This window comes from Gopherus evgoodei, chromosome 6, assembly GCF_007399415.2.
Source record: "Gopherus evgoodei ecotype Sinaloan lineage chromosome 6, rGopEvg1_v1.p, whole genome shotgun sequence".
Classification (NCBI taxonomy): Eukaryota; Metazoa; Chordata; order Testudines; family Testudinidae; genus Gopherus; species Gopherus evgoodei.
In genome coordinates, this window is record NC_044327.1 from 63,579,358 (window position 1) to 63,606,519 (window position 27,162).

General features: G+C 42.2%; 1 protein-coding gene across 3 annotated transcripts; it reads left to right on the forward strand.

Annotated features, from left to right (window-relative positions):
* FEM1C (fem-1 homolog C) lies at positions 1-27,017 on the forward strand. Of its 3 annotated transcripts, none has more exons than XM_030566749.1 (3): positions 1-147; positions 932-1,649; positions 23,640-27,017. In XM_030566749.1, exons 2-3 carry the CDS (start codon positions 1,106-1,108, stop codon positions 24,947-24,949), a joined length of 1,854 nt encoding a protein of 617 aa, XP_030422609.1. In that variant the 5' UTR covers positions 1-147; positions 932-1,105; the 3' UTR covers positions 24,950-27,017. The 3 variants fall into 3 exon arrangements, with proteins under 3 accessions (XP_030422609.1, XP_030422608.1, XP_030422610.1); XM_030566748.1 differs by having other exon boundaries at positions 1,001-1,649; XM_030566750.1 differs by lacking the exon at positions 1-147 and adding an exon at positions 189-207 and having other exon boundaries at positions 1,001-1,649.
* Positions 27,018-27,162: the final 145 nt, after the last annotated feature.

A 27,162-nucleotide genomic window follows, 5' to 3' on the forward strand; every position in this document is an offset into this window, starting at 1 on the left:
CGCTGGGCTGGGCGCTCGCCGAGGCTCGTTGCTGTGGGGACTCGCCTGTCATGGAGGAGCTGGCTGGGGCGCGGGGCGCGGCGGAGGCTTCCCGGTGAAGGCGGCTCCGAGCAGAGGGAGCCGGCGGGGCGCCCGCGCCTGGGGAAGGTAGATCGGCGCCTGTTCTGGGCGGGCGGGGTCCCCGGGCCCCAGCCGACAAGGAGGCAGGTCCGAGGGGGCTGGGAACCTGCCTGGGCAGGGGCGACGTGGGGCCAGGAGAGGGACGAGGGGCCGGCGGGGCTGCCTCCCCCGGGCGGGTGCGGAGCCAAGGTCGGTCTCGTTCCCCTTGCCTGGTCCCAGATGTGCCCCCGCGGGCGGTGAGCCGGGTGCATCGGCTCGGTCGGAGGAGCCAGGCCAGAGAGAGCGGTCAGCGGCTCCCTGCCCGGGCTGGGTCCCGCACAAGTTGGAGCTGTCGCGGCTCCTCGTGCAGCCAGCGCAGAGCGGGGGCTTTCCTGCAACCCGTGTGAATGAGGCAGGGGAGGATGAGCGCTCCCTCCCGCCAGCCTCCCAGAAGGGGGCGCTCCCCAAAGCCCGGGGAAGCCCCCGAAGGTGGCACTTCCTTTCCTCTCGGGAGAATTGGTGCCGTGTATAGCACAGGCAGTGGGCGGTCAGTTTGAGCAAAGGCGTAGGAAAGTGCCATTGCATTTAGTGCGGTGGTTTTCACCCTTTTTCATTTGCGGATTTCTCAAAAATTTCGAATGGAGGCATGGACTCCTTTGGGAATCTTAGTCTGGGGACCCCCAGGGATCTGCAGACCACAGATTGGAAATCACTGTTCGACCTCCTTTCTCGGCCCTCCTAGTCCACGGATTCCCCCCCCCCCCCGGGTTTAAAACCACTGATTTAGTGTATTAAAGAGTCAAAAAAAATTCAATTTTATTTTCTCTTGCAGATTGCTGAGCACAGTCTGTGTAATTGTTAGGACCTAATTCAGTTAATCAATCTTCATGTTTGTTCACAGAGATAACACAGATCTAAGAAAAGGGTGTGGGTCTTCTGTCTGGACTCTGTAGTTCCAGTAGTCCCATTATCTGTTTCGCTGAAGGATAACAGGGGCACAGACTAAATGGATCTAAAGACAGCAGTGTTCAATGCAGCTCGTGATGGCAAACTGCGGCTCCTTGCAAAGTTACTGGCAAACAAAACTAAAGAAGAGGTGACCTTGCTGATGTCTGAAAAAATTAGTGGTGCTACACCACTTTTGATGGCAGCCCGTTATGGACACCTTGATATGGTGGAATACTTGCTGGAGCATTGCTGTGCTTCTATAGAAATTGGTGGCTCAGTGAATTTTGATGGTGAGACCATCGAGGGGGCTCCTCCATTATGGGCAGCTTCTGCTGCTGGTCATTTGAAGGTAGTCCAATGTCTGTTAGATCATGGAGCATCTGTCAACAACACAACACTGACAAATTCAACCCCACTTAGGGCAGCCTGTTTTGATGGGCACCTGGAAATAGTAAAGTACCTTGTGGAGCATAAAGCTGATTTGGAAGTATCAAACCGACATGGGCATACGTGCCTGATGATCTCATGTTACAAAGGACACAAAGAAATTGCTCAATATTTGCTTGAAAAAGGTGCTGATGTTAATAGAAAAAGTGTTAAAGGTAAGATGAATATCCTATTTTTCTTGTAGCAAAGTTCCTGAGGCTATCTTCTTGTTACCTTTTTTTTCTTGTAGGAGACCACCATCCAAAAATATTCATCTGACTAGATAATGTAAATTATTCAAAGTGCTATCAAGAAGTTGAAATTATAGTGTTGTGTTTATAGTTTGTATGTAGTTATGTAAGTTTTTCAGTTTGATCTTTCAGTGTACCTGCTGTTTCATTTCTTAAAAAAGTCACTAAATTTCATTCTAAATCAACAAGTTTTAAACTATAAACCCCAGTTTTTAAAAGATTTTGCTACATAGATTCATACTCCTGGCTAAAGTATGTAGGTAAAAAACTAATTGGCTTTTTGCTGAAAATGTAGTGGGTCATATGATAACTTTTTAAAGTAGATAAACTTATATCATGCAAAATTTGTTCATTTGCAAAACAAATATACTGTGCATTGAATAAAATTCACTGGCCTGGACTGTTAAGATCAGAATAGGAAAATGGAGGAAGTCCTTTTCTGTATTTAAAATTTCCACCCTTGATTCTTGAATTCTTCAGTTGATCTATGAGCTACAGTAACTAAGTAATGAGAACTAGGGTGAAAAATAAGGACCAATGCGAGTGTGATCATGCCAAAAAAGAGTTTCAGTAAACAGTGGTGCTGTTATCACAACAGATGTCTCTTTGCTTCTGTTTACAATGGTCCTAGCACTATTGTTCAAAGCAAAGACTTCTGCCTTTTTGCTATGATCATCATTCCATGGACCTCTTGTTCTAACTGTGGGCATGTTGCTGCTTTTTAATTGCATCACCAGTGTACTTACTAATGTTGTTGTATTGACTCACAAGGTGTATTGGTTAGTGCAGAGTGCCACACATTTTTAACCCTGGAAAAATGATCTGTGTTTGGACAGTTGATTTCTGATACATGTCAAGGGTATTTCCCCTTAGAAATACTGTGTCATACACAGGCTTTAATTCCTGTTTCTGGCTAATTTTATTAAGTTTTTCCAAACATTAAATATTTCTATAATATAGTTTGTTTGATATCTTTAGTACTTGTTTAAATGAAGACTTGTTAGCAGAAAAAAAGATGAACACCTAACTGACTGAAACAAGGTGGGTAAGATAATATCTTTTATTGAACCAACTTCTGTTTGTGAAGGAGACAAGTTTTTGAGCTTCCCAGAGCTCTTCTTCAGATCTGGAGAAGGTAACCAGAGTGTCACAGTTAAATATAAGGTGGGACAGGTTGTTAAGCATAGTGGCTTAACGCATGTTGCAAGAAACCACTTCAAATGAAGTGGAAATTAGCACCTCTGCTTGTCTGTCCTGCCAACAGAAGTTGATCCACTAAAAGATATTACCTCACTACCTTGTGTCTCTCATATCCTGGGACCAGCATGGATACAACAGCACTGCAAATGTCCATTGGCTTAAAGACATACTGTACAAGTGAAAATATGTGGGGAGTAATATAAAGAAAGCTAAATGCTGATTGGTGGTAGAAATATGAGATACACAGTGGGCAGAATGTAATAACTTACTTCTGCTTGTAAGAAGAATAACTTCCAAGCCATAAAGCCACTCATCAGTCTCTATGGACTTGTGTATTGTTCCAACTATATACTGGGGGTAATTACTAGACAGCTGTGTAAAGGTCTGATGTATCATAAAATCATTTATTTAGGCCACTCCTTTTTCTCTCTCTGCCAATGGACTGTTAATAGTCTCAGACTTACTGATCCTTAATATCATCTTTTATACCATTATGCAGACATTATTTGTTCTTTGTTCTATTTAAATAACCATCATATAGACACCTACTTATAAGCATTTTTTATCTCATTGGTCTCATCTCCTTTATTATTTTCATTTCTCCTCTTCACTTTATTCGATTTCTGCATGACTCATGACTTAAGCACAACTGGACAAGTCTCACCTCTCTGGCAATACCCAAGAGAGACAATATTTTGTGAACAGCAGAAGCACACTGCTGCTAAAGGCACTTGCTTTCAGAACTAAACACCTCTCTATTATGCCAAGCATTCATCTTTCTTATAGTATTGTCACACAACCATAATCTAAAGATGAGAGCTTTTAAGGTGAGATTTTTGAAGTACTACAGCATAGCTGATCCTTGTGTTATGAAAAAGGTGTGTCAGATTTGGATTTGTTATAGCCTAGTAAAGGCCATTACATTTTTTTTAGTGTGTGTGTATAGTGGTTTTTTTATGTAGTATGTCCTGCCTTTTCTTGCCCTTCGGAAATAGACTCTACCCATTGCTGATGACATCAGATGGCGACTCCTCTCTCAGCTTGTCTACACTGTTCAATATGTCTGTTGTTGAAACAGTGTTACGTTAACATGCATTAGGGAACTTTTAGCGTGCAACAAAAGGGTATACGTGGGCCATTTTTTTGACCAAACTGTTGGTGAGCTTTAGCGCTCAATACCATGCTGTGTAGATGAGTCTGCAGAGTTTTCTTGCTTCCTTGAATTCCTTATTCTGAATAGTGCTGGGAGAAAGAGAGAATCTGGCCAGGCATATCTTCAGTTCCTTCTCCCATTTTATAAGAGAGCGCCACTTTGATGGTGAGTAGAGAGGCCTCATAGGAAGGTGGGAAAGAAAAGTCCAGGTTGCTGCTTTTTATGGACAAAGAAAGCAGTTACTATAGATGTCCCTGTTGCTCTTCCTACAAATACTATGTTCTTTGGATATGTTAATATTTACTTGTCTCTGCTCACAGGAGGGAGATTTTAAGGGAGTGTACCCAGTAGGGCCTTGTCTACATTATGGGGGGGTCGATCTAAGTTACTCAACTTCAGCTATGTGAATAACATAGCTGAAGTCGACGTACTTAGATCTACTTACAATGGGGTCCACACTACGTGATGTTGATTGGAGATGCTCTCCCGTCGACTCCTTGTGCTTCTTGTTCTGGTGGAGTACAGGAGTCGATGGGAGAACGATCAGCGGTCAATTTAGCGGGTCTTCGCTAGACCCACTAAGTCGACTGTCAGTGCATAGGTCACTGGGTGTCGAACCCCCAGTAGGTCTAGACAAGCCCTAAGTATCTAAGAAGTAGGTTTTCCCAGTATTCTGTTACTACTGGCTTGCATGTGTGTGCATGTGTTGACTCTTGCCCCTGCTTCCTAACCTGGCTGTTGAGGGAGCCTTCTAGTGTTTCCCTCTGCTTTACACCTGTTGAAGCTTTTCTATTTAATTATTTGTACAGCACTTTGAAAATGTAAAGCTGTCTAAGGTTATGTCTACACTAGTGCTGTAGGTCGACCTATGCTATGCAACTCCAGCTATGTGGATAACCTTTGGGCAAGTTACCGCGGGGAGGTAGACGGGAGAAACTCTCCCCTCGACTTACCTTACTCTTCTCATTGGAAGACAGAGTACAGGGATCGACTGGAGAGCGATCTGTTGTCAGTTTGGCAGGTCTTCACTCAACCCGCTAAATTGACGGCTGGTGAATTGATCTCAGAGCGTGGATCCTGGCTGTAGTATAGATGTAGCCTAAGACTACTAAATATTATATCTTCATTAAATGGGGCACCTCTAGAAAGCTGCTGTTATAAGGAGCGCCAGAGGCTGTCTTTCAGATATTTTCTTGAAAACAGGAAGTAGGGGGTATAAAGCTCCAAACAATTTTTATATAATATGAGTTATAACATACAGTAACTCCTCACTTAACGTTGTGGTTGTGTTCCTGAAAAATGCAACTTTAAGTGAAATGATGTTAAGCGAATCCAATTTCCCCATAAGAATGAATGTAAATGAAGGGGTTAGGTTCCAGGGAAATTTTTTTTGCCATACAGTACAGTACTATAGTTAGGAGGTGCCCCCGCCGTACCCCACACAGGCACAGCCCACTGGCACTGGAGACAGTGAGGCAGGCAAGGAGGCTGACGGTGCTGTAGGCTAGAAGCATGTTTCGCAGCAGCAGTAGCGGCAGCTTCCCCTACTCTGCAAGCACCGGGGGTGGGGGGCTGAACCCTCGGCCCGCCCATGCCCCCCCTTCACCAAGCCCCACCCTTAACCCATCCCTTCTTCCCCCCTCCTCCCCCTTTACTCCACACCCTGCATCCTTGCTTCTCCCCCCTCCCTCCCCTGCCTCCTGCCTATGGCAATCAGCTGGCTTGCGGCATTCAGAAGGGAGAGGGGAGGAGTGAGGACATGATGCGCAGGCTCCCCCTGCCTCTTGAACACCGCAAGCCTGCTGATAGCCTTGCCACCTCCTGCCTGTGGCAACGAGGGGGAAGGCACTGATCCGTGGGGTCTGCCGGTGGGCAGGAGGCGCTGTAGGGGAAGGGCGTATGGAAGCTGATAGGGTTGTTGCCAGCTGTGGACAAAGCAGGCAGCCAAATGACGCTATACTGAAGCATTGTACAACTTTAAATGAAGCATGTTCTGTAATTGAGCAGGGATGTAAGACTGAAACAACTTTAAGCGACAGGACGTTAAGTGGGGAGTTACTGTACCATGCATGATTCTCCATTTACCCCCAGAACCTCACTTCTGGAAAAATGACTACTCACTTTTTAGCGACGAATATTTTAGGGTTGGAGAAGATGGGGTGGGTTATGGGGTAGGTCCTTAGAGCTCCAAAAATCAGGATGACAAATTTCATTGAAAAGATGGATACTGAAGCAGTTAAAAATGATGGATTTCACTGGAATGCATGAGTAGTTTAGCAATAGCATTCTGGATTACTGAAGTTTGGAAAGTAGAGATTTGGGAACAGCATATAATGAAGTGCAGTAGTAAAGATAGTAAGTGATTTAAGACAGGAGAATTTCAGCTGAGTCAAGATCAAGATAAGAGCAAATGATAACAGTGCCTCATAGGCGGTGATGGCAGTGGGTGAGAGGAAAAAGTTTAAAATGCACAGCAGTGCTATACTATAGAAGATGGCCTATAACTCTGAAATTTTCTGAGTATTGAATCATCTTGGTTCAAGGTGTATTCAACTTTCACTCTTTACCAGCATTTTTCAGAATCCTCTTTTACAGTTTCCACAGATTCCTATGGAGGATAGAGGAAAGAGTTCAAATAGTCACAAAAGAACTTGTTTAGGTCACGCAAAAAGTATGGATGAGGGAAAAATGACAGATAGGACTTGAAAAACCTTTTTGCCCACTCAGTATTGTGTATGGATGAGGGAATATCTACAGTTTCTGTAGAACTGAAGTTTTAATTTGAAAAACAAAACTTCCAAATGTGAACCAATTCAGCACTGTCTTCCTAATGTTGGAGACTGTTCCAGCATAACTACTCTTGGCTTTAGCAGCAGCAGATTGAAATTAACAATACTGTGGTAAGTTTCATAGAATCTTCTGGACAGTAGAGGAACTGTCAAGAATCATGTTGCTTGGGTAATCGGTGACCAGATGTCCTGATTTTATAGAGGTAGTCCCAGTTTTGGGGTCTTTGTTATATAGGCTTCTATTCCCCACCACCACCCCGTCCCAATTTTTCACACTTGCTGTCTGGTCACCCTACTTGGGTAAGCTATTAGTAGTAGCACTGGAGTTTTTCATGGTGAGGACCACAAAACCAGGCCCTAAGTGAAGGACAGATCTCTCAAGTGTACTGGATTTTTCAGGACTGTTCTGCAATTTTGGATGAATTCAGCTGACTGTTCCCCACTCCACTGGGAAGAGTGGCAGTGTTACGTACACACTGGGCAGCACTCCCTTCCCAGAGTCAGAAACAAGACTTGAGAATCTTGATCCAAGCATTTTGCTATTGAATAGCTGTGTAACCCCCTGGCAAAAATGTGTGCAGCATGCCTTTCTAGTGGCTGATTAACTGCAGGAGTAAACATTTTTTCTGTTGAAGTGGTAGTGGTCTGTGCTGATTTCTGAAGGCTGAGGTTTCAAACCCTGTGATGATTCATGTGGGTTCTTTTAACAACACTAGCTTATTTAATTCTTACAGATTTTACAGACAGTTTTCTTACTGTTTTTAATCTAAAAACCATTATAAGTGGTCAATTATAACACTCAACAAAACACAGGAGTTATTTTGGTCATTGGTCATGTTACAGATTGACATGGTTAAAGGATAAGGGGTAGAGTAGTGGAAATTTCACCATCCCTTTTCATTAGCCAGGATATTGGGGTGTAGTTGATGAACCCTGTCTAACAGCCATGAGGCTCTGTATGGTGGTTAGGTTGGGAGGGAAAGAGAGCTGCTGCTTCAAAGGATATGAAGATAGTCTGAGCGGAGTCCAGGAACTGCACTCTTGCATTTCTCAACAGCTGGGAGTAAGGAGTCTCTTTAACTAAGGCATCGCTCCTGGACCTTATTGACTGCCTTCCTTTTCCTATCTCCTCTTTTCCTTCACACCCTTTAATCTCTGGTGAGTCTGGCAAATTTTTCCCTGCTTAGCAGGAAGGGGTATAGAAGACAGGTGTAATGGGTCTGTCAGCATGAGAGATTTTTGGAGAAAATCATGTTTTGCAAGCTGTATATTCTCTTATGGCTGCAAATAAGACCTGTAGCATAAGAACGGCCATACTAGGTCAGACCAAGTATGGTCCATCTAGCCCAGTATCCCATGTTCCGACAATGGCCAATGCCAGGTGCCCCAGAGGGAATGAACAGAACAGGTAATCAAGTGATCTATTCCCTCTCGCTCATTCCCAGCTTCTGGCAAAATCCACAAGATGTCATTGATGTAAAATACAATATAGCAACTCTCTAAATTAACAGCTGCAGATCTTGTTCAGTTTATTTTGTCATATGGATAGGTATAAGACTTGAATCTATGGCTAAGTATGAAGACTATATTAAGGCTTTAACTTAGGTGGAGACTGAAAAGTGTTTAACATTTCCTAAGCTGGGAGTTAAAAAGCAAAATCGCTGCCTCTAAATACCTGTTAGCTCCAGAAAAGATTGAAATAGGGTAGAGCCACTCTGATCTCTTCAAAATCAGCATGTGATGTATTGTATATTAAAAATAATTAATCTAATTGTAAACATCAAGAAGTCTGACAAGTTCGTTTCTCTTCGGGGTTTTCTATCTTGCCTGCTTTCCAAGCTTCATTTTGAAAAACAAGGCTCTGCTTCCTGGGAATAAAGGCCTTGCTCTAAATGTGCTCTGTCTTTTTCCTGGATGTATTACATGACACATTGCATTACATTTGTGAGGGTATTTTGAGCATGAAGGCTATGTGAAACTAAAGTGTAGCAGGAATGCCTGTTACCCAGCCCAATAAATTAAATAATGAAAGAAGATGCAGTTAAAAGAAGGAAGATGTTTTGTTTGCAATGACGGGGGGGGGGGGGGAGAGCGTGGGGATGTTGAAACTAAGTGATTCAAATATTTTTGTACTTTATTCATAAATGTTGAGACATCAATAATCTTGAAAATGTAATTTAGAGAGAGCTGGATCTGTGAACAAAAAGATCTTTGTTCCATAGTATTTATTTTCGTGGTCTGAGAAATTAGATTAAAACATAACATAACCATGAAGACTTGTTGATATTAGTAACCTGTCTATTTCGTTATCCCATTTGACTTTTTTTAAGCTTATTCACGAGGGCACAGCTTTAGTTTTCTTCCTGCAATACCATACCATAAAAATTCTTAGTGGTTTAGTTGAGTATCTTCCGGATAAAGCCATAATCAATAACGAATGAGGGCACCAATTACTTAGATGGTTGCATTATTTTATTTGTTTTATAATTATAAAGCAGTAAGTGTAGGAGGAGAAGTACACATCAATAAAACAGAGGTCTAGGTCCACAAACGGACTTAATCATTGTAACACCTAATTTTTAGGCCAGATCTGCATTAATAAGACAGGCTGGACTCAGCTGTGTTGCTCAGGACTATGAAAATCCACAACCCTGAACGATGTAGCTAAGATGAGTTAACCCCTCCTGGCCCCCCCTCCAGTGTAAACATTGTTGGGTTGATTGGAATAATTCTTATGTTAACCTAGCTGCCACCTCCTGGGGAGGTGGATTAACTACAGTGACAGGAGAACCCTTCCCCTCACTGTAGTGTCTACGCTAAAGTATTACAGGGGCCCAATTGCAGCACTGTAGCTGCACTGGTGTAGCAGTTTAAATGTGGATATATTATGCAACTGGGCATTTATGGCTATAATCCAAGTCAGGTGTTCAGGCTCACTATACAATGCTTGGGGAGAGTTAGGCAGCTGAGCTGGGAGTCACCTAGGATAGCTAATAGAATATGCAGAAGTGAGGAGCTTAGGTGCCTAATTCTGGGCTGCAGGGAGGCACCTCCCTCCACTGGGATTCACAGCTGTGAATCCTTTCCTGTGTTAGGGGCCTAAGATGGGTCAGTCCTCTCATGAAAAATGAAGGTGTGTTTTTCTACTTATACACTGTAGCAGGGGTGGCCAAACTCTGGCTCATGAGCTGCATGTGGCTCTTTTACAGTTAGTGTGGTGCACAGAGCCCCCCAGTATTTACCCATTCTCCACCTACCAGACTGCAGGGAGCTCGGGGTGGGGCTTGGAGCTTCTACCAGAGATGACTGGTGCCTGCTGTGAGTCGGGGGGCACAATTTAAAGGTTCACTCCCCACAACAGCTTGAATCACACACACCCAAGTACTCGTCCCCTCTTACCGCAAGTGGCCCCTCCCTGCAGCTCTCAGGTGTTAGCTCCAGGTGGACAGGTAGTGGCAAAGAGCCTGGAGCTGCAGGAAGGGGCCACTGCTTTAGCTCTGTAAGGAGAGGAAACCGCAAAAGCAGCAGCTCCCCCTGCAGCTACCAGCTGTTTGGTGCTGCCTCTCCCCATGGCCACAGCTCCCAGTTAGTCAGCTTCAGCAGCTGCCTTGGAGAGAGGGGGTCTGGTGGCATCATGTGGCTGAGTGGGGCCAGCAAACCCTGGAAAAAAATTGGGGGGAGGAAGAGATCACATGGGGTCCAGTGCCCTGCCCCATGCGTCACCTCTGGCTTTTGCCCATCAGGGAGGGATTCTTGGGGCTTCAACCCTGCAGGGTGTACCTGCTGGGGCACAAGGCATCAGCAGGAGGAGACTGAAGTCCCAAGCCCCAATAGGCACCTCCTGTGTGGCTGAAGCCCTGGAAGGCATGCCCCAGTTCTCAAACTTCTGAAGATTGTTGTATGTGGCTCGACGCATCAGTAAATTTAGCCACCTCTGCACTAGCCTGGTGGTTTGGGCATTTACCTGGTATGTGGGAGACCCATGTTTCAGTCCCACTGCTTCAATTAATATTTACTTGTACAATTGGAAGAGTTTCCATAGGAGAGATTGGGAGACCTGCCCCAAAATATCCCACAGCCCAGTAGTTAGGACACTCTTCCTGAGAAGTGGGTTCAGATTCCTGTTCCATGTCAGCCAGAAGAGGTATTTGCTCCCATCTCCCAGATGAGTCCCTAATCGCTGGGCTGTTTGGGTATAAGAGGAGCACCACCTCTGCCATCTGTAGGGTTAGGCGCACTCTGAGAACACCTACTGGATTAACCCTCCCCCGTCCCCTGCAGGTAAGAGAGGTGACAGAATGCCTAGACTGCAATTCCTCTGGAGTTCAGGTGTGAATTAGTGCCAAGCCACTTGGTGGCATTGGGACCTAGGCAGCTTTGTTCACTGGCAAAAGTTTATGTGCCATGGGACTTAGGCACATCCAGAATTAAGTGGCAGCTAAGAGAGGGTTTAGAGGATCTCAGTGGCACCTCAGTGTTGGATTTAGGTGCCTAAAGTCCCATTGTGGCTCTACCCCTGAAGTTTATATACATATCAATATGTTTATATAATCAGTCTTTAAAACTAAAATAATCAATTTACTAGATGACTTATTTCCTCTGTGCTTTGCTTGAAATTAGTGCAATATAAACAATCTTTAAATTAAGAAGATGATTAATTTTATTGAGTCCTGAACCTGTGAAGATTTATGCACGTGCATAACTTTACACATTTGAATAATTCTGTTGAACTCAATGTGACTTCAGCTGTGTGATGTTAAGTATCTGACCCAGGTATTTTCAGGAGTGAGGCTTTGCATGTGAAATGGTAAGAATGACTTAATTTTAATTTTCTAATATTGTTTTACTAATCCAGAAACATGATCAAGCTTTAACTAAATCTACTTAATACATTTACAAAATATTCATTCAAGTCCAGCCAAATTACTATCTGTGTTAACTGCGTCTCTTCTTTTCCCCTCCCTGTCGCAGGCAAATTATTTATTTTGGAACGATTTGCCTCTGATAGCGACCTGGATGTGGGGGAGAAAAATAGTTTCATTATAAATGTGAATCTCCAGATGGACTTTGGTAGCACTGGAGAGTTTAAGAATTAGTTACACTGAAATATGTAGCATTTTTGTAGTGCTTTTTCATTGTGTTGGCTATTTTAAAGAGGGGCTCTAATATAACTCTCTAAAATGTAAAGGCCCAAAGCCAACTGAGGTTTACCCTCTATTTGGGAGGACTAGGTGAGAGTTGAAAGTCACTAGTATCTTATATCAGAGGGTAGCCGTGTTAGTCTGCATCTGTAAAAGCAGCAAAGAATCCTGTGGCACCTTATAGACTAACAGACGTTTTGGAGCATGAGCTTTCGTTGGTGAATACCCACTTCCTCAGATGCATGTAATGGAAATATCCAGGGGCAGGTATATATATGTGTGCTAGCAAGCAAGCTAGAGATAACGAGGTCAGTTCAATCAGGGAGGATGAGGCCCTGTTCTAGCAGTTGAGGTGTGAAAACCAAGAGAGGAGAAACTGGTTCTGTAATTGGCAAGCCATTCACAGTCTTTGTTCAATCCTGAGCTGATGGTGTCAAATTTGCAGATGAACTGAAGCTCAGCAGTTTCTCTTTGAAGTCTGGTCCTGAAGTTTTTTTGCTACAGGATGGCCACCTTAAGGTCTGCTATAGTGTGGCCAGGGAGGTTGAAGTGCTCTCCTACAGGTTTTTGTATATTGCCATTCCTAATGTCTGATTTGTGTCCATTTATCCTTTTCCGTACAGACTGTCCAGTTTGGCCGATGTACATAGCAGAGAGGCATTGCTGGCATATGATGGCGTATATTACATTGGTGGATGTGCAGGTGAATGAACCAGTGATGGTGTGGCTGATCTGGTTAGGTCCTGTGATGGTGTCGCTGGTGTAGATATGTGGGCAGAGTTGGCATCGAGGTTTGTTGCATGGATTGGTTCCTGAGCTAGAGTTATTATGGTGTGGTGTGCAGTTACTGGTGAGAATATGTTTCAGGTTGGCAGGTTGTCTGTGGGCAAGGATTGGCCTGCCACCCAAGGCCTGTGAAAGTGTGGGATCATTGTCCAGGATGGGTTGTAGATCCTTGATGATGCGTTGGAGGGGTTTTAGCTGGGGGCTGTATGTGATGGCCAGTGGAGTCCTGTTGGTTTCTCTCTTGGGTTTGTCTTGCAGTAGGAGGCTTCTGGGTACACGTCTGGCTCTGTTGATTTGTTTCCTTATTTCCTCATGCGGGTATTGTAGTTTTGAGAATGCTTGGTGGAGATTTTGTAGGTGTTGGTCTCTGTCTGAGGGGTTAGAGCAGATGCGGTTGTACCTCAGTGCTTGGCTGTAGACAATGGATCGTGTGATGTGCCCGGGATGGAAGCTGGAGGCATGAAGGTAGGCATAGCGGTCGGTGGGTTTTTGATATAGGGTGGTGTTATTGTGACCATCACTTATTTGCACCGTGGTGTCAAGAAAGTGGACCTCCCGTGTAGATTGGTCTAGGCTGAGGTTGATGGTGGGCTGGAAGCTGTTGAAATCATGGTGGAATTTTTCCAGAGTCTCCTTCCCATGGGTCCCTCCAACGCATCATCAAGGATCTACAACCCATCCTGGACAATGATCCCACACTTTCACAGGCCTTGGGTGGCAGGCCAATCCTTGCCCACAGACAACCTGCCAACCTGAAACATATTCTCACCAGTAACTGCACACCACACCATAATAACTCTAGCTCAGGAACCAATCCATGCAACAAACCTCGATGCCAACTCTGCCCACATATCTACACCAGCGACACCATCACAGGACCTAACCAGATCAGCCACACCATCACTGGTTCATTCACCTGCACATCCACCAATGTAATATACGCCATCATATGCCAGCAATGCCCCTCTGCTATGTACATCGGCCAAACTGGACAGTCTGTACGGAAAAGGATAAATGGACACAAATCAGACATTAGGAATGCAATATACAAAAACCTGTAGGAGAGCACTTCAACCTCCCTGGCCACACTATAGCAGACCTTAAGGTGGCCATCCTGCAGCAAAAAAACTTCAGGACCAGACTTCAAAGAGAAACTGCTGAGCTTCAGTTCATCTGCAAATTTGACACCATCAGCTCAGGATTGAACAAAGACTGTGAATGGCTTGCCAATTACAGAACCAGTTTCTCCTCTCTTGGTTTTCACACCTCAACTGCTAGAACAGGGCCTCATCCTCCCTGATTGAACTGACCTCGTTATCTCTAGCTTGCTTGCTAGCACACATATATATATACCTGCCCCTGGATATTTCCATTACATGCATCTGAGGAAGTGGGTATTCACCCAGGAAAGCTCATGCTCCAAAACGTCTGTTAGTCTATAAGGTGCCACAGGATTCTTTACTAGTATCTTAATATTTTTTATTAGTGAAGGAAGTTGCTGACTTCTTTAGGGTGAAACAGTGGTGTTGTGCAAATCAGCAACAGCTTTTTAATTTATTCCTATTTTAAAAAAAAAAACAAAAACATGAATAACAATTTAACGTGTACATGCATCCACTTCTCTAACTGATTAACAATTCTGGTTATATTCTATTCCTTACGGTAGTTTGAGGAGAGCATTTATGCCCTTCAGAATAGTGCATGCTCATGTTCGTTGTCATACTGATCCACGTGAATATCCAGAATCTAGATGTGTGATCAGATTCCATAACTCTTGGATGGAAAAGAAATTAGACATGGTGTAAGAAAACTAACTTGGAAAAGAGAAGACACTGATTTGAATAGAGATTTTACTTTGAGCCTTCTAAGGTGATGATAGTATCATAACTAATTTTTTTTTAGAAAGACTTTAAAATGTTTGGCACCATTTCTTTACCATACATTAGCAACTGTTGTATGTTGTTTCCCTTGGATATGTGATGTATGGAAACTACATATCAAAAGAGAGGTGCTTCACATAGGCTTTTCCTGCCTTGCCAGCTATCTCCTCATTTGATCTAGCAGAGAGTTATAATGCTGAATTTGTTGCAAATCATGTTTGTGACAACAAACTAATGTCGTGCTTGCGACTTAACTAGTCTCACACTGAAAGAATGCTGACTTAAACATGCACCTGTAACAGGGACAGAGAATTATTAGTAGTATAACTAACCTTTCGTATGAATATTTTTCTGAACAAACCATCCTCTCCTCCACTCTAATCCCTTTACTCCTCAGGGTGAAAATTCTTCATAGATGCTAAGCAGAGTAGTCTGCTAATTATCCACTTAGTGACTGTTTGTCATATTGATATTTGAGCCACTTTATAGTCTTAATTAATATTTAACATTTGTACTTTTTATTAATAGGTGTGTTTTTGTAATACTTTCAAAATTCTTTGGTAATGCACGGAATAGCCTTCTTAAGGATAGAAATAGTCCTTACAGCCACCACCCCATCCTTCAAATTTCCCCTCAAATTGACAATTGATGATTACTAGATAGATAACTGATAGACTGTTGCCCCTTTTGACCTGAGCAGCTAATCAAAGTTTGGGGCCCTGGAGATGTTCCAGTTGGAAGTAGAAATTGGTGATCAGGTATTTCTTTGATACAGTTTTATTTCTTTTCAAAGTCTTGTGTTTCTGAATCCAGAAGGAACCAAGAACAAAAGGAGCAGCTTCTTTAGCCAACCCCAGACCCAAAAGTTCTCTGTCTTGCTTTTTCCAGGATCAGACTATGCTTACTGGCTCCTGTGTCCTCCTAGGCTTTTTGTTTTCCCCTGCCTTTTCTTGCTGTTCTTGTCTGTGAGCAGCCTTAGTATGTGAGTGTTCTCTCACTCCTCCCCCCCCCCCCCCCACAAAACAGTACTCATCCCAAAAGCTCCTAAATAGGTTCACACACTCCTTTTGGTTTAGGCTTGACTTATATTTACAGTTACATTAATTGAAGAGTGAGTACATATTTCTCAACCTCAAAGAGGCTTTAACCCAACCTGTAACAAGGTTTCAGCGAGTTCACAATATATTATTTCTAAAATGTAGCCAAACCAAAGCCATCTCTCTGTGCATATACCTGGCCAATGTAAATGTGTATTCTTGTAACCTTTCCCCTAGCCTCTCCTTGTGTCCCTTCTGATTGTTCCAAACACTTGTTGCATTTCATCTTAATTTAGTTTAAAGTTTAAGGCTGGTCCACGCTGAAAACTTACATCGGCATTGCTACATCTCTGAAAAATCCACACCCCTGAGGGATGTAGCTATGCTGACCTAACCCCAGTGTAGACAGTGTTAAGTCGATGGAAGAATTCTTCTGTTGACCTAGCTGTGGACTAACTACAGCAATGAGAGAACCCCTCCTGTCGCTATAGTGAGGGTCTAAACTGAAGCACTATTGTGAGCTGTGCTATAGAGCCCTGCAATATCTGCGGGTATCTGCATCTGTGGATTATTTTTGTGGATTATGGATCAGATGCGGATACAAATTTTGTGTCTGTGCAGGGCTCTACTGTGCTGTTCTAGTGTTTTAAGTGTAGATATTGCCTTAGAGCAGGTGTGGGCAAACTTTTTGGCCCGAGGGCCACATCTGGGTATGGAAATTGTATGGTGGGCCATGAATGCTCACAAAATTGGGGTTGAGGAGGCGAGAAGGCTCTGGCTGGGGATGCAGGCTCTGGGGTTGGGCTAGAAATGAGGAGTTCACAGTGCAGGAGGGGGCTCTGGGCTACAGAAAGAGGTTGGGGCATGGGAGGGGATCAGGGTGCATGCTCCAGGAGGCACTTACCTCAAGCAGCTCTTGGAAGCAGTGGCATGTCCCTCCTCCCTTTCCGGCTCCTATGTGGAGGTGCGGCCAGGCAGCTCCACACGCTGCCTCGTCCACAGGGGCTGCCCCTGCAGTTCTCATTAGCTGCAGTTCCCGGCCAAAGGGGGTGGCACTTGTGATGGGGGCTGCGTGTGCAGCCCCCTGGTTATCCCTAAATGTAGGAGCCAGAGGGGGACATGCTGCTATTTCTGGGAGGCTTGGCACGCGTGTGTGGAGCGGTCTCCGACCCTGCTTCCTGGCTGGAGCGTGGGAGCAGGGCAAGTCCCAGTCCCCAATGGGAGACTGAGGGCCAGATTAAACAGGCTGAAGGACCGGATGTGACCCACAGGCCATAGTTTGCCCACCCGTGCCTTAGAGGCAGAGACTCTCTCTTACTGTGCTTATACTGTTCTCTGTACAGTCGGGTCCTGTAAATACTATTGTAATACAAATTAAAAAACAAAACCCAACTACTTCTGGTAGTTCCAGCCTGATAACTGGTAGAACAATGGTTTCTTTCAGCATAGGTAAAAAGGAAAATTACCTGTTTGTGGATGGAAGACTAGTTTGAGAAAGCAGTGAGATTCTCTGTAGAATATTCTACTTTTTTCATGGTTCTGTGTGTGTCCATTTATGGTAAATTCATGAGAATGGAAAGATGTTTGATTTAGAGTTGAATCTATTCAGCAACTGCTAATTTTAGTTTTAAGTGTTTGGGGTTTTTGCAATGTGTCATGATGACAATGTGTGTCTCTTGCAGTGTTATAGCTGTGCTCCCGCCCCCCTCTGTACCCGTGCCCTGCCCCTCCACTTCCCTGTCCCCAGTTAAACCAGAAGCTGGAGGGGGTCTGGGAAGCCTGGCAGCCTGATTGAAATGCAGAGGAGAGGAACAGGTTGAAGCAAGAGCAGAGATTAAAGAGGGAGCAGGCTCTGGAGATCAGGGCAGAAGGGTCTGTAATTCCTAGACATGCTTCCTTCTAGAACCAGAAATAGAACTTGGGATATCTGAGTATCTTTGTTCTGTGCTCGCTAACAAATACATGTAAAACCGATTGGCTAAAAGTGTCCCATCCTTCCTCTAGTGGCTGGTCTACATAGTGTTGGTTACTCTATTAGCTCAAATGGTAGAGATCTGTGATTTGGATCTAATGTTTCCAACACTGCTGATGACCCATATGGACAGTGAGAATGGTTCTACATGATATCTGTTTTTTTCAGTTTGCTTTTTTAAAAACCTGTGAAATTATAATTTAAAAAAGAAAGCTACAATAAACTGATGTTAAAATGGCAAAGTCAAGTACTCAGAAGTTAGGAAATGCCAGAATTAAAGTTAGTTGTGCCACCTTAAATTGGCCTCCTTATGTGTATGCATTAGGATGCAGTCTTTAATTATATGATTATATACTATTTTTTCTAAATGCTTCTTGCCTCATTCAGTGCCCAAGTTGAATGGTAGTCGCTGAATAGATAGCTATTGAATATTTTTTTTTGCCCTTATTCATGCCTCTTAAGAATAGATAGTGAAGAAGAGTGACTGGAGGGAGTCTACCCTGCTTGGTATTCTTGGTCATAAAAGGTATGGACTTAAGGTTCTCTTCCATAAGATATCACTACCATGGCTGTGGTCCTAATGGTGCAAGGAGGGATAGCTCAGTGGTTTGAGCATTGGTCTACTAAACCCAGGGTTGTGAGTTCAGTCCTTGAGGGGCCCACTTAGGGATCTGGGGCAAAAATCAGTACTTGGTCCTGCTAGTGAAGGCAGGGGGCTGGATTCAATGACCTTTCGGGGTCCCTTCTAGTTCTGTGAGATAGATATATCTCCATATATAAAGGAAAGTTCTTCCTGCTAAGCATATAGCAGGCACTGCTGGAAGGAAATACAAGCAACTATGCTACCTGTGACAGAATAGTCTGCCCCTTAAAGGCAGTAGGCCCTAGTGGTCAGCCAGCCTCACCAGGAGGCATGGCTCTTTACAGATTTAAAATGTCCAAGATAAGAACCTTAGGGGGATATGGATAGAGAGGAAGAGGTCCTGGGAATGAATGGTGCTTGGGAGGAAATCCCACCCTTGTATCTTTAAGGGGCTTAAGGAAGGAACCTTGCAAAGACAGAGGGGCAAAGCTCCCCTCCTCACCCAACCAATCTGGAATTAGCTGGGAGATAGGGAGTAGCATATATGCTGCTTTTACTACCTCCATAGTAAGGCAGACACCAGCAGTAGAAGATGGGCCTGCTGATCCCTTGAGCCTGAAAGCTAATTAGGGGAAAAGTGCCAGCTGAGGGAGGAACTGGCTAAGGCCCTCCAAAGCACTAAATTACAACCCGGTCCAGCAGAGCTGGGAATTTCTTGTTTAAAGCGGGATAAGTGGCTGACTTTCCCATCTCCAGGAAGAGGGCTGGGGTTCCTGCTGTAAGGAGAGAGACAAAGGCTGAATGGCAACTGAGGGGATTGGAAACCGAGTTCAGAGGGTGGGCTTCAGTGGAAACCCTGAAAACCAGAAGAACCTCTTGTTTATTTGAGACTTTTGTTTGATCTGTTTTCACAAGATTTTATAATAAACCAACCCAGGGAGGGTATTATTGAGTCAGGAGACCTTGAGGTTGACTGACTGGGTTGTTGAGGGGGAGTACCTGAAACGCCACCCTTTGCCTAAGGGGGCACTGCAGGGAAGTCATGTCCTGGGATACTGCTGTCAAGTTGACATGACTCCAGTGGGTTCCCTTCTGGTAAGGGACATACCTTGGTAGTAAACATAGTTATCCACATAAACTAAATAGCAAAAAGACAAGATATTCTCAAGAACGTTTGACATTGTTGACCTGTACAAGATGCCCTGGGGACAAAAGTAATTAAAATTATTAAAGTGCAAGTGGAGTTGGGGTGGGGTGGGGTGGATTTTTTGTTCCTCCTTGTGAAATAAAATTTGAAAATAAAACATAAGGTATGAAAGTCTTTTTTTCATGTATGTGTGCAAATTACATAACACCAAATATATTTTTATACATAATAAAACCTACAACACTGTCCCCCCCTCCTCCCTCCCCACCTTTTTTTTTTGTCTCCATGTTTGTATACAATAGATGATCAGAAAGTAGGAGTTACTACAAAGCTAATACCTCAGTCCTGTTTGTTATGCCCATATATTGTTCCATTGTTTAGATATGTCTGGCACATCTTAGCGTTTCACTTCAGTTTCAGTAAATAAATGCTTTGCAATTCTAAGAGGCTAAAATTAAGGAAAAAATTAACAAAAATTGTAAGGTAAATCGAATATGTTTAGACTGGTAGGACACAGTTACAGGAAATATCCTTGTCACAAAATTCATGTGGCGATTGCGAGACTGTCACTTTGATTTCAGTCCTGTTTTGGGACAGTTATCTTGTTTGAAATATTATGGCAGACCTTCCATCAGAAGGCACAGCTGAGAACCTGCCAAAAAGGAAAACGGGGAGGTGTGGAACAGTGGGAGAATTACACTTCCTTATAAACTATACAAGTAAAATCAGATTAAAATGAATACATAGACCCCCAAGGGGAAAAACACATTGTGAAGATGTGGATATTTGGTTGACAATGCAGCCAAAATCAGTATTAAAATTTGTGTTTAAAACACTTTTTGAAAGACAGTTTACCGGACTGGACAAGTGTTGAAAGATTTTTTTTTCATAGTATTTTGTAAATGGCAGTGTTTTCAGGTTCAGGCCTGTAAAGTATAGTACTTCTGCTGCTGGAAATCAATAGTGCTACTTTTGGTAGTAAGTAGTAAGCACAGTGGAGTAGAGGATCTAGGTTTTTTTTGTTTGTTTGTTTTTCCACGAAAAGATTAACATTTTGATAAGCTTTATGACCATTGCCAATTTCTAGTAGAATATTTATTTTCACAGGAGAGTTGTCTATCTTTTTGGTCTAAACCATTTACAAAGTGCTCAGTAACATTTGAGCATTTTCCATCCTTTTGTTTTACAGACTGTTTTGTATAAGAGAGACTGTTTTATTATTTATAGTCCCCACCCAACATTCTGATCCTTCCTCTACTCCATGACTTGGTTCTCAAAATATTTTATTTTGTGCACCACCAAGAAAGGATCTGAAGACTGTAAGAGGTCACAAAACATTACGTTATTTTGTGAAGTGACATTTTATACTAAATTATGGATAATCCCAGTTGTTGTTTTTGGTCTCAATGTCCTGTATTTCCTGTTAATTCCTAATGAAGTCTTAGGGCATCCATCAAGGAGGAATCCTGTGGACCCATACATGGGGTATGGCTACATTTGGAATTTCAAAGCGCTGCCCCGGGAGCGCTGCCGCGGCAGCGCTTTGAAGTGTGAGTGTAGTCAGAGCGGCAGCACTGGGAGAGAGCTCTCCCAGCGCTGCATGTAAACCACATCCCTTACGGGTGTAGCGTGCAGCACTGGGAGCCGCGCTCCCAGCGCTGCTGCCCTGATTACACTAATGCTTTACAGCGCTGTATCTTGCAGCACTCAGGGGGGTGTTTTTTCACACCCCAGTTGCAGCGCTGTAAAGTGTCAGTGTAGCCAAGACCATGGTTGCAATAAGAAGAGAGACGTCTGTTAGAATAAAAGCCCCATAATCTCATCTACTTTTGAGACCTGCCACTGGAGTTTGGAAATCTCTGGCAAATTGAGTAGGCTAGTTGGGGACAAAAAAGAATTTTCCCTACACTCTCAAGGACAGTAGGGATGATGTGACTAAATTAATTTTATACAGTGATGAGAAGTCAGGTTAGGACACTGCAAATGTATCTTGGTGAACTATAGTTCATTCAAGATTAACTGTAGATTAGAGAAGTCATGTAAAGGTATAGATTCTGTAAATGACTATCTGAAACTAGAGACAAGGTGGGTGAGGTAATATCTTTTATTGGACTAACTTCTGTTGGTGAGAGAAACCATAAAAAATATTACCTCACCCACTTTCTCTCTCTCTCATCCTGGGACCAATGCAGCTATAACACTGCATATAGCAATATTTGATACTGTGTCATAAATAGGTGTAATCTGAAAATGTTTGTCTGCTGTGCTAAGGAAAAGGAGGGTCTATCAGAGAAATTAGTGACCAATCTCTGATTACTGGGATTGAGCTACAGTCTAACGTAGAATGGCCTGTGCTACAATGACAGCTGGCTGTATTCTAAGAGACTATACCAATTGAGCATAGCTGGAGCATAGCATATGCCAACTATACCTGCTCCTGACTGACACACCACCTACATTTGGGTTGAATGTGGGTGGGTGGTGCAGGAGGCAGGTATATTGGCTTTGTATCAGCTGGGAACTCCCACACACCAGAGAATTTCCTAGCTGACCAGATTTAGAATCTTTGTGCTCCTGGGTGGCACAAAACCATTAGAATGCAACTGAGCATCTGGCCCAGAGAATACATGAACAATATGGAGCAGGAGAACATGGTGAAGTGGCTGGTTGGAGCAATAATAATCCAAGCTGCGGCAGCTGTAATAGTAGGAAAACTATGTTTTCTTCTGTTGGGAAAATCTGACAATAAGATAATATACCTAATTTCCTGTGGAGTGACAGTTTTCCACCAAAAATATTGACCAGCTAGCAAGGAAATAATAATTCTAATAGGTTATATGATCCTCAATTGACTTCCAGTTAATTCTGATGCTGTAGGAAATGTATTCTTTGCTAGAATTTTCACTGCAATTGTAGCTGGATTTTTGTGTGAACTTTTGATACTTCTCTAATTAGTGTCCTGTTAATGCAGTAGGAGTCCTGTGTTAAAATGGAACGCATGCATGTACCAGATGAAGAGCTAAAGAACAGCTTGTGTTAAATTGTGGACTTTTTCAAGAAATCAGCTATGTTAGAGACATTGTTTGGTTATCTTTTTTTGCTGGTGAAATGTACATATTTAAACTAAGACATTCAGCTACAGTACTTCGGAGTATATGGAAGATTTGGTGGACTGTGGCTTCTAATGTTTCCTTTCAACTTTGCTGCAAACATGGCTTTTGGTGAAATGTCATTAATGCTTGCTGTCATTTTTCTGGATTCTTCCAACACACAGCATTAGAACACAGTATATTTTACAAGATACATTTGGAGTGTGGTACTGATGGGAAATAATCCATAGCTAAAAATGCATTCTTCAGGTGTGTTTTACAATTTCCACTCTTTTGTGTATATGGCACCCATGATATCTTTCAAGAAACAATGTGCTAATTTTTTCTTCTCTTAACGTATTCTTGGCTTTGGGAATCCTAACCAGAATAGCAGGGGGATAAAGCTTAGGACTTTAGGATAAAGACTAGGTGGACAAAATGTGTTATATGCGTTTTACTTTGTCAACCCAGTGTCCATAGAATAATTTAATCAAATACAAAGATGAGAGTGTTTGAATTTATATAGATTAGACAAATGAAATAGCCATATTTCCTAGATAATTTAAATGTTATGACGGCATCAAAAAGCCCTCGTTGGGATTGGAGCCCCATTATACTAGTGTTGTACAAATAAAGAAAGAAAAATCCCTGCCCTGGAAGGCTTACTATCTGAAGACCCAGATGAAAGGATATGTGTACTGTGTGCAAGAAAATGAACCTTCTGAAGAGTTGTCATAAGTTTATACCTATTGGGGTTTTTTGTTTTTTTTTTAAATTAGTTAGAAGAAAGGAGGAAGGATATATGAAAAGTCTGGAAGGATAGAGATAGCATGTTTAGAGCTAATGTTTTATCTTTAAAAGCAAATATGAAATTACCATAGAATGGAGGATTCAGGATTTGTTTTGTTTTTGGAGTAATGAGACAAAAGTTTACTTGAAACATCTTTAATTTTATCAAGTAACTTTGCACTTGTATAGCTGCTTGACAACCTTGGTATTTTAATTAAGTCCTGCGTATTCCAGCTATCAACTTGCCTGTTTTGACATGTATGCACTAAGTATTTCTCCTTTAGCTGTTAGTATAGCTCTGTCAATTTACCATGATTTTTGTGCAATTATGATTTTCTTTTCTTGTCAGGAAATACTGCATTACATGACTGTGCAGAATCTGGAAGCTTGGACATCATGAAGATGCTTCTTAAATACTGTGCAAAGATGGAAAAAGATGGCTATGGAATGACTCCTCTTCTGTCAGCCAGTGTGACAGGTCATACAAATATTGTGGACTTCCTGACACAGCATGTACAGACCAGTAAGGCAGAACGTATTAATGCTTTGGAGCTTTTAGGAGCAACATTTGTGGACAAAAAAAGAGATCTGCTTGGTGCTTTGAAATACTGGAAAAGAGCTATGGACATGAGGTACAGTGACAGGACTAATATCCTCAGCAAACCGGTGCCACAAACACTAATTATGGCTTATGACTATGCCAAGGAGGTGAATAGTGCAGAAGAGCTGGAAAACCTTATTGCAGACCCTGATGAGATGAGAATGCAAGCGCTCTTAATTAGAGAACGTATTCTTGGTCCTTCTCACCCAGATACATCTTATTATATTAGGTACAGAGGTGCCGTCTATGCAGACTCTGGAAATTTTAAACGATGCATCAACCTATGGAAATATGCTTTGGACATGCAGCAAAGCAATTTAGATCCCCTGAGCCCTATGACAGCCAGCAGTTTACTATCATTTGCTGAACTCTTTTCCTTCATGCTACAGGATAGGGCAAAAGGCCTTCTAGGCACCACTGTTACATTTGATGATCTTATGGGAATACTGTGCAAAAGTGTCCTCGAAATAGATCGGGCTATCAAACAAACTCAGTGTCCACCTGACCAAATACAGCTGAACAAAGCTCTTTCTATCATTTTGCATTTAATTTGCTTGCTGGAAAAAGTTCCTTGCAGTCCAGAACAAGACCATTTTAAAAAGCAGACTATTTACAGGTTTCTTAAACTGCAGCCTAGAGGAAAGAATAACTTCAGCCCACTTCATCTTGCTGTTGATAAGAATACTACATGTGTGGGTCGTTACCCTGTTTGCAAATTCCCCTCTTTACAAGTTACTGCTATACTGGTGGAATGTGGTGCTGATGTAAATGTCAGAGACTCTGATGATAACAGCCCCTTGCACATTGCTGCACTGAACAACCATCCAGACATCATGAATCTTCTTATCAAGTCAGGTTCACACTTTGACACCACAAACCTGCATAAACAAACTGCTAGTGACTTGCTGGATGAGAAGGAAATGGCAAAAAATTTGATCCAGCCCATAAATCATACTACATTGCAATGTCTTGCTGCTCGTGTTATAGTGAATCATAGCATATGTTATAAAGGGCACGTCCCTGAAAAGCTAGAGGACTTTGTGTTGCTCCATAGATGATAGTGTGACAACTGTTGAAGCACGAGTTGGTGACATTGCTTTCTAAAGCACTGTTGTGATACACCAGCGTTCATTTAGCTTGACCTATTGTGTTCTCATTGGCTAAAGAATCATTAGCATCAGATCTGCAGAATTGGCTACCCAGTATTTAATATGAATATGCCATATAATCTATTTTGTGGATTATTTAGAAATGTAATGCCATATTTAGACTCTCTCTTAAAATTGTCTGCCAAAGGCTTGTCTACTCTGGTTTTATTTGCCTGTTGGGTGTTTGGGACTGAGATTAATATTTTTCACTGGTGTCTTTTTACTATTACTGGTATGTGGATTTTATACAGTTGGAAGGTCACCTTTTTTTGTTTTTGCTTGTGCATTTGTACTCAAATTCTGTTTTTTTTTCTATGAACTCATTGCTAAACTGAACAAGTTGTATGGACTTGTTAACATTTGCAATTACCATAAGTGCTTTATCTTCTCTATGCACTGGCTTAAACATGACTGTTGTGTGTTAGCATATTTCTATGCAGCAGTTGGCCAACTTCAGCTCAAACAGCATTTTTTTTGCAGTTTTATGGAGCTTTTTCTGAGAACACTTCCTTCACAGCATGACAATTTTTGGAGCTACCTGTCAATTGTCCAAACTTTTTGGGTTGACTTCTATTCTAGCTGTATCTGAGGTTGCTTTCTCTTAGTCCTCTGGAAATATGTGCTAAATTTGGGGAAAAATCTATTCTTGTTGTCTTGGTAACACAGTTGAAATTTAAGTCTGTCATTCTGATGCATCATGCAGCAAAGGGAAGAGTCTTTATCATGTACATCTGACTTTTTCCCGCTGCACTAATGTCTTGTTTGTGCTGATTGTGTGACTAGATGTAGAGAGTTTGCTCAAATTTTTAACCTCAAACTTAATAATACACTTGAATAAGAAATAAATTGAATGTATGCAGTAGTTTGAAATTACAAGTCAACTTCCTTACCTACAAAAGGAACTAAAGCATGTTGGTGGCATGATACTTGTCAAACCAGGTTTAGACATATAGTATAATTATATTACCTTGGCAGAGAGCCACTCATAATGTATCAAAAATTCCATAGCAGTGCCCCTTTCCTTCATTTTAAATATACCCTTTTAGATAATTTGCATGCATTTTTCACCTCTCGTATTGTCAGCCATACTTTAAACACCAGAGGTTGTGGTGTGTACATAGCTTCTATTGAAAGTTACCTATTTTTATAATATTTGCACAACAGCTTAGCTATCTCAGCAGAAAGGGCTCTTTCAACTTGATTAGAAATCTGCAAGTGAAGATTCTAAATGAGTAAGATTCAGGTAATTAATATAATTCAGCACTTTATTGTTGATTCAGAGTAAAACTTATTCTGGCACATTAGCCCTACAAATGTCTTTAAAATGTTCTCAAGAGAAAAAATTATTTTGGGTTGAGTAGAGTACAACTTACTGCCAATTCAATGGTCAAGCACGGTGGATGTCATTTGACTTGGCATTTCTTTTCAGTGATGGTCAGTAACCATACTTAATGGTTTTTTTAACTCCAGAAATTCAGTGGGTTTATCTAGACTTTCATCAGATTATGAACTTGCAAAGATAATAGCAGAGGAATTTCAAAAGCCAAATTAATGAAATTTATGAAGGTGACTTGAACTTAATGGTTTTAGTTTTTTAATTTGATTTTAGAATATTTTTTCGTCTTTTGATGTTTGTGAATTGCATTGGTGATGAGCATACCCTTGACAGTGTGTAAAAAGGCAGTGCTTTCCTTACCTTTTGGCTGTTTAGGTATTCTCTCTCTCCTTCCCTTAGCTTGTGATGGAAAAGTGAAGCGGAGTGGCTGAGTCACCTTCAGATCTTGATGACTTTTAAACAGCCAGCAGTCATGTCAGAAGCACTGTCGTTTATACATATTTCAAAGTTTGAAAACTGCATAAAATATATTGAAACAACTTTTTATCTTTTGTCCCATGGCACATTTGCATTGTTTGCATGAGAAACAACGTATGAGTTAACTTAATTTCACAAGGATACGAGTAAATTTCTATTCAATTATCTGAATTTCTTTGATTTATAATTATTAAAACGCATGCTACACCAATTGTTGATCGTAAGAACAAGTTTCATTACTTCAGTTTCTTCTTTTCAACATTCTTCCCTTTCGCTTATCATTCTGCAAGAAGATTTAATTAATTATCAA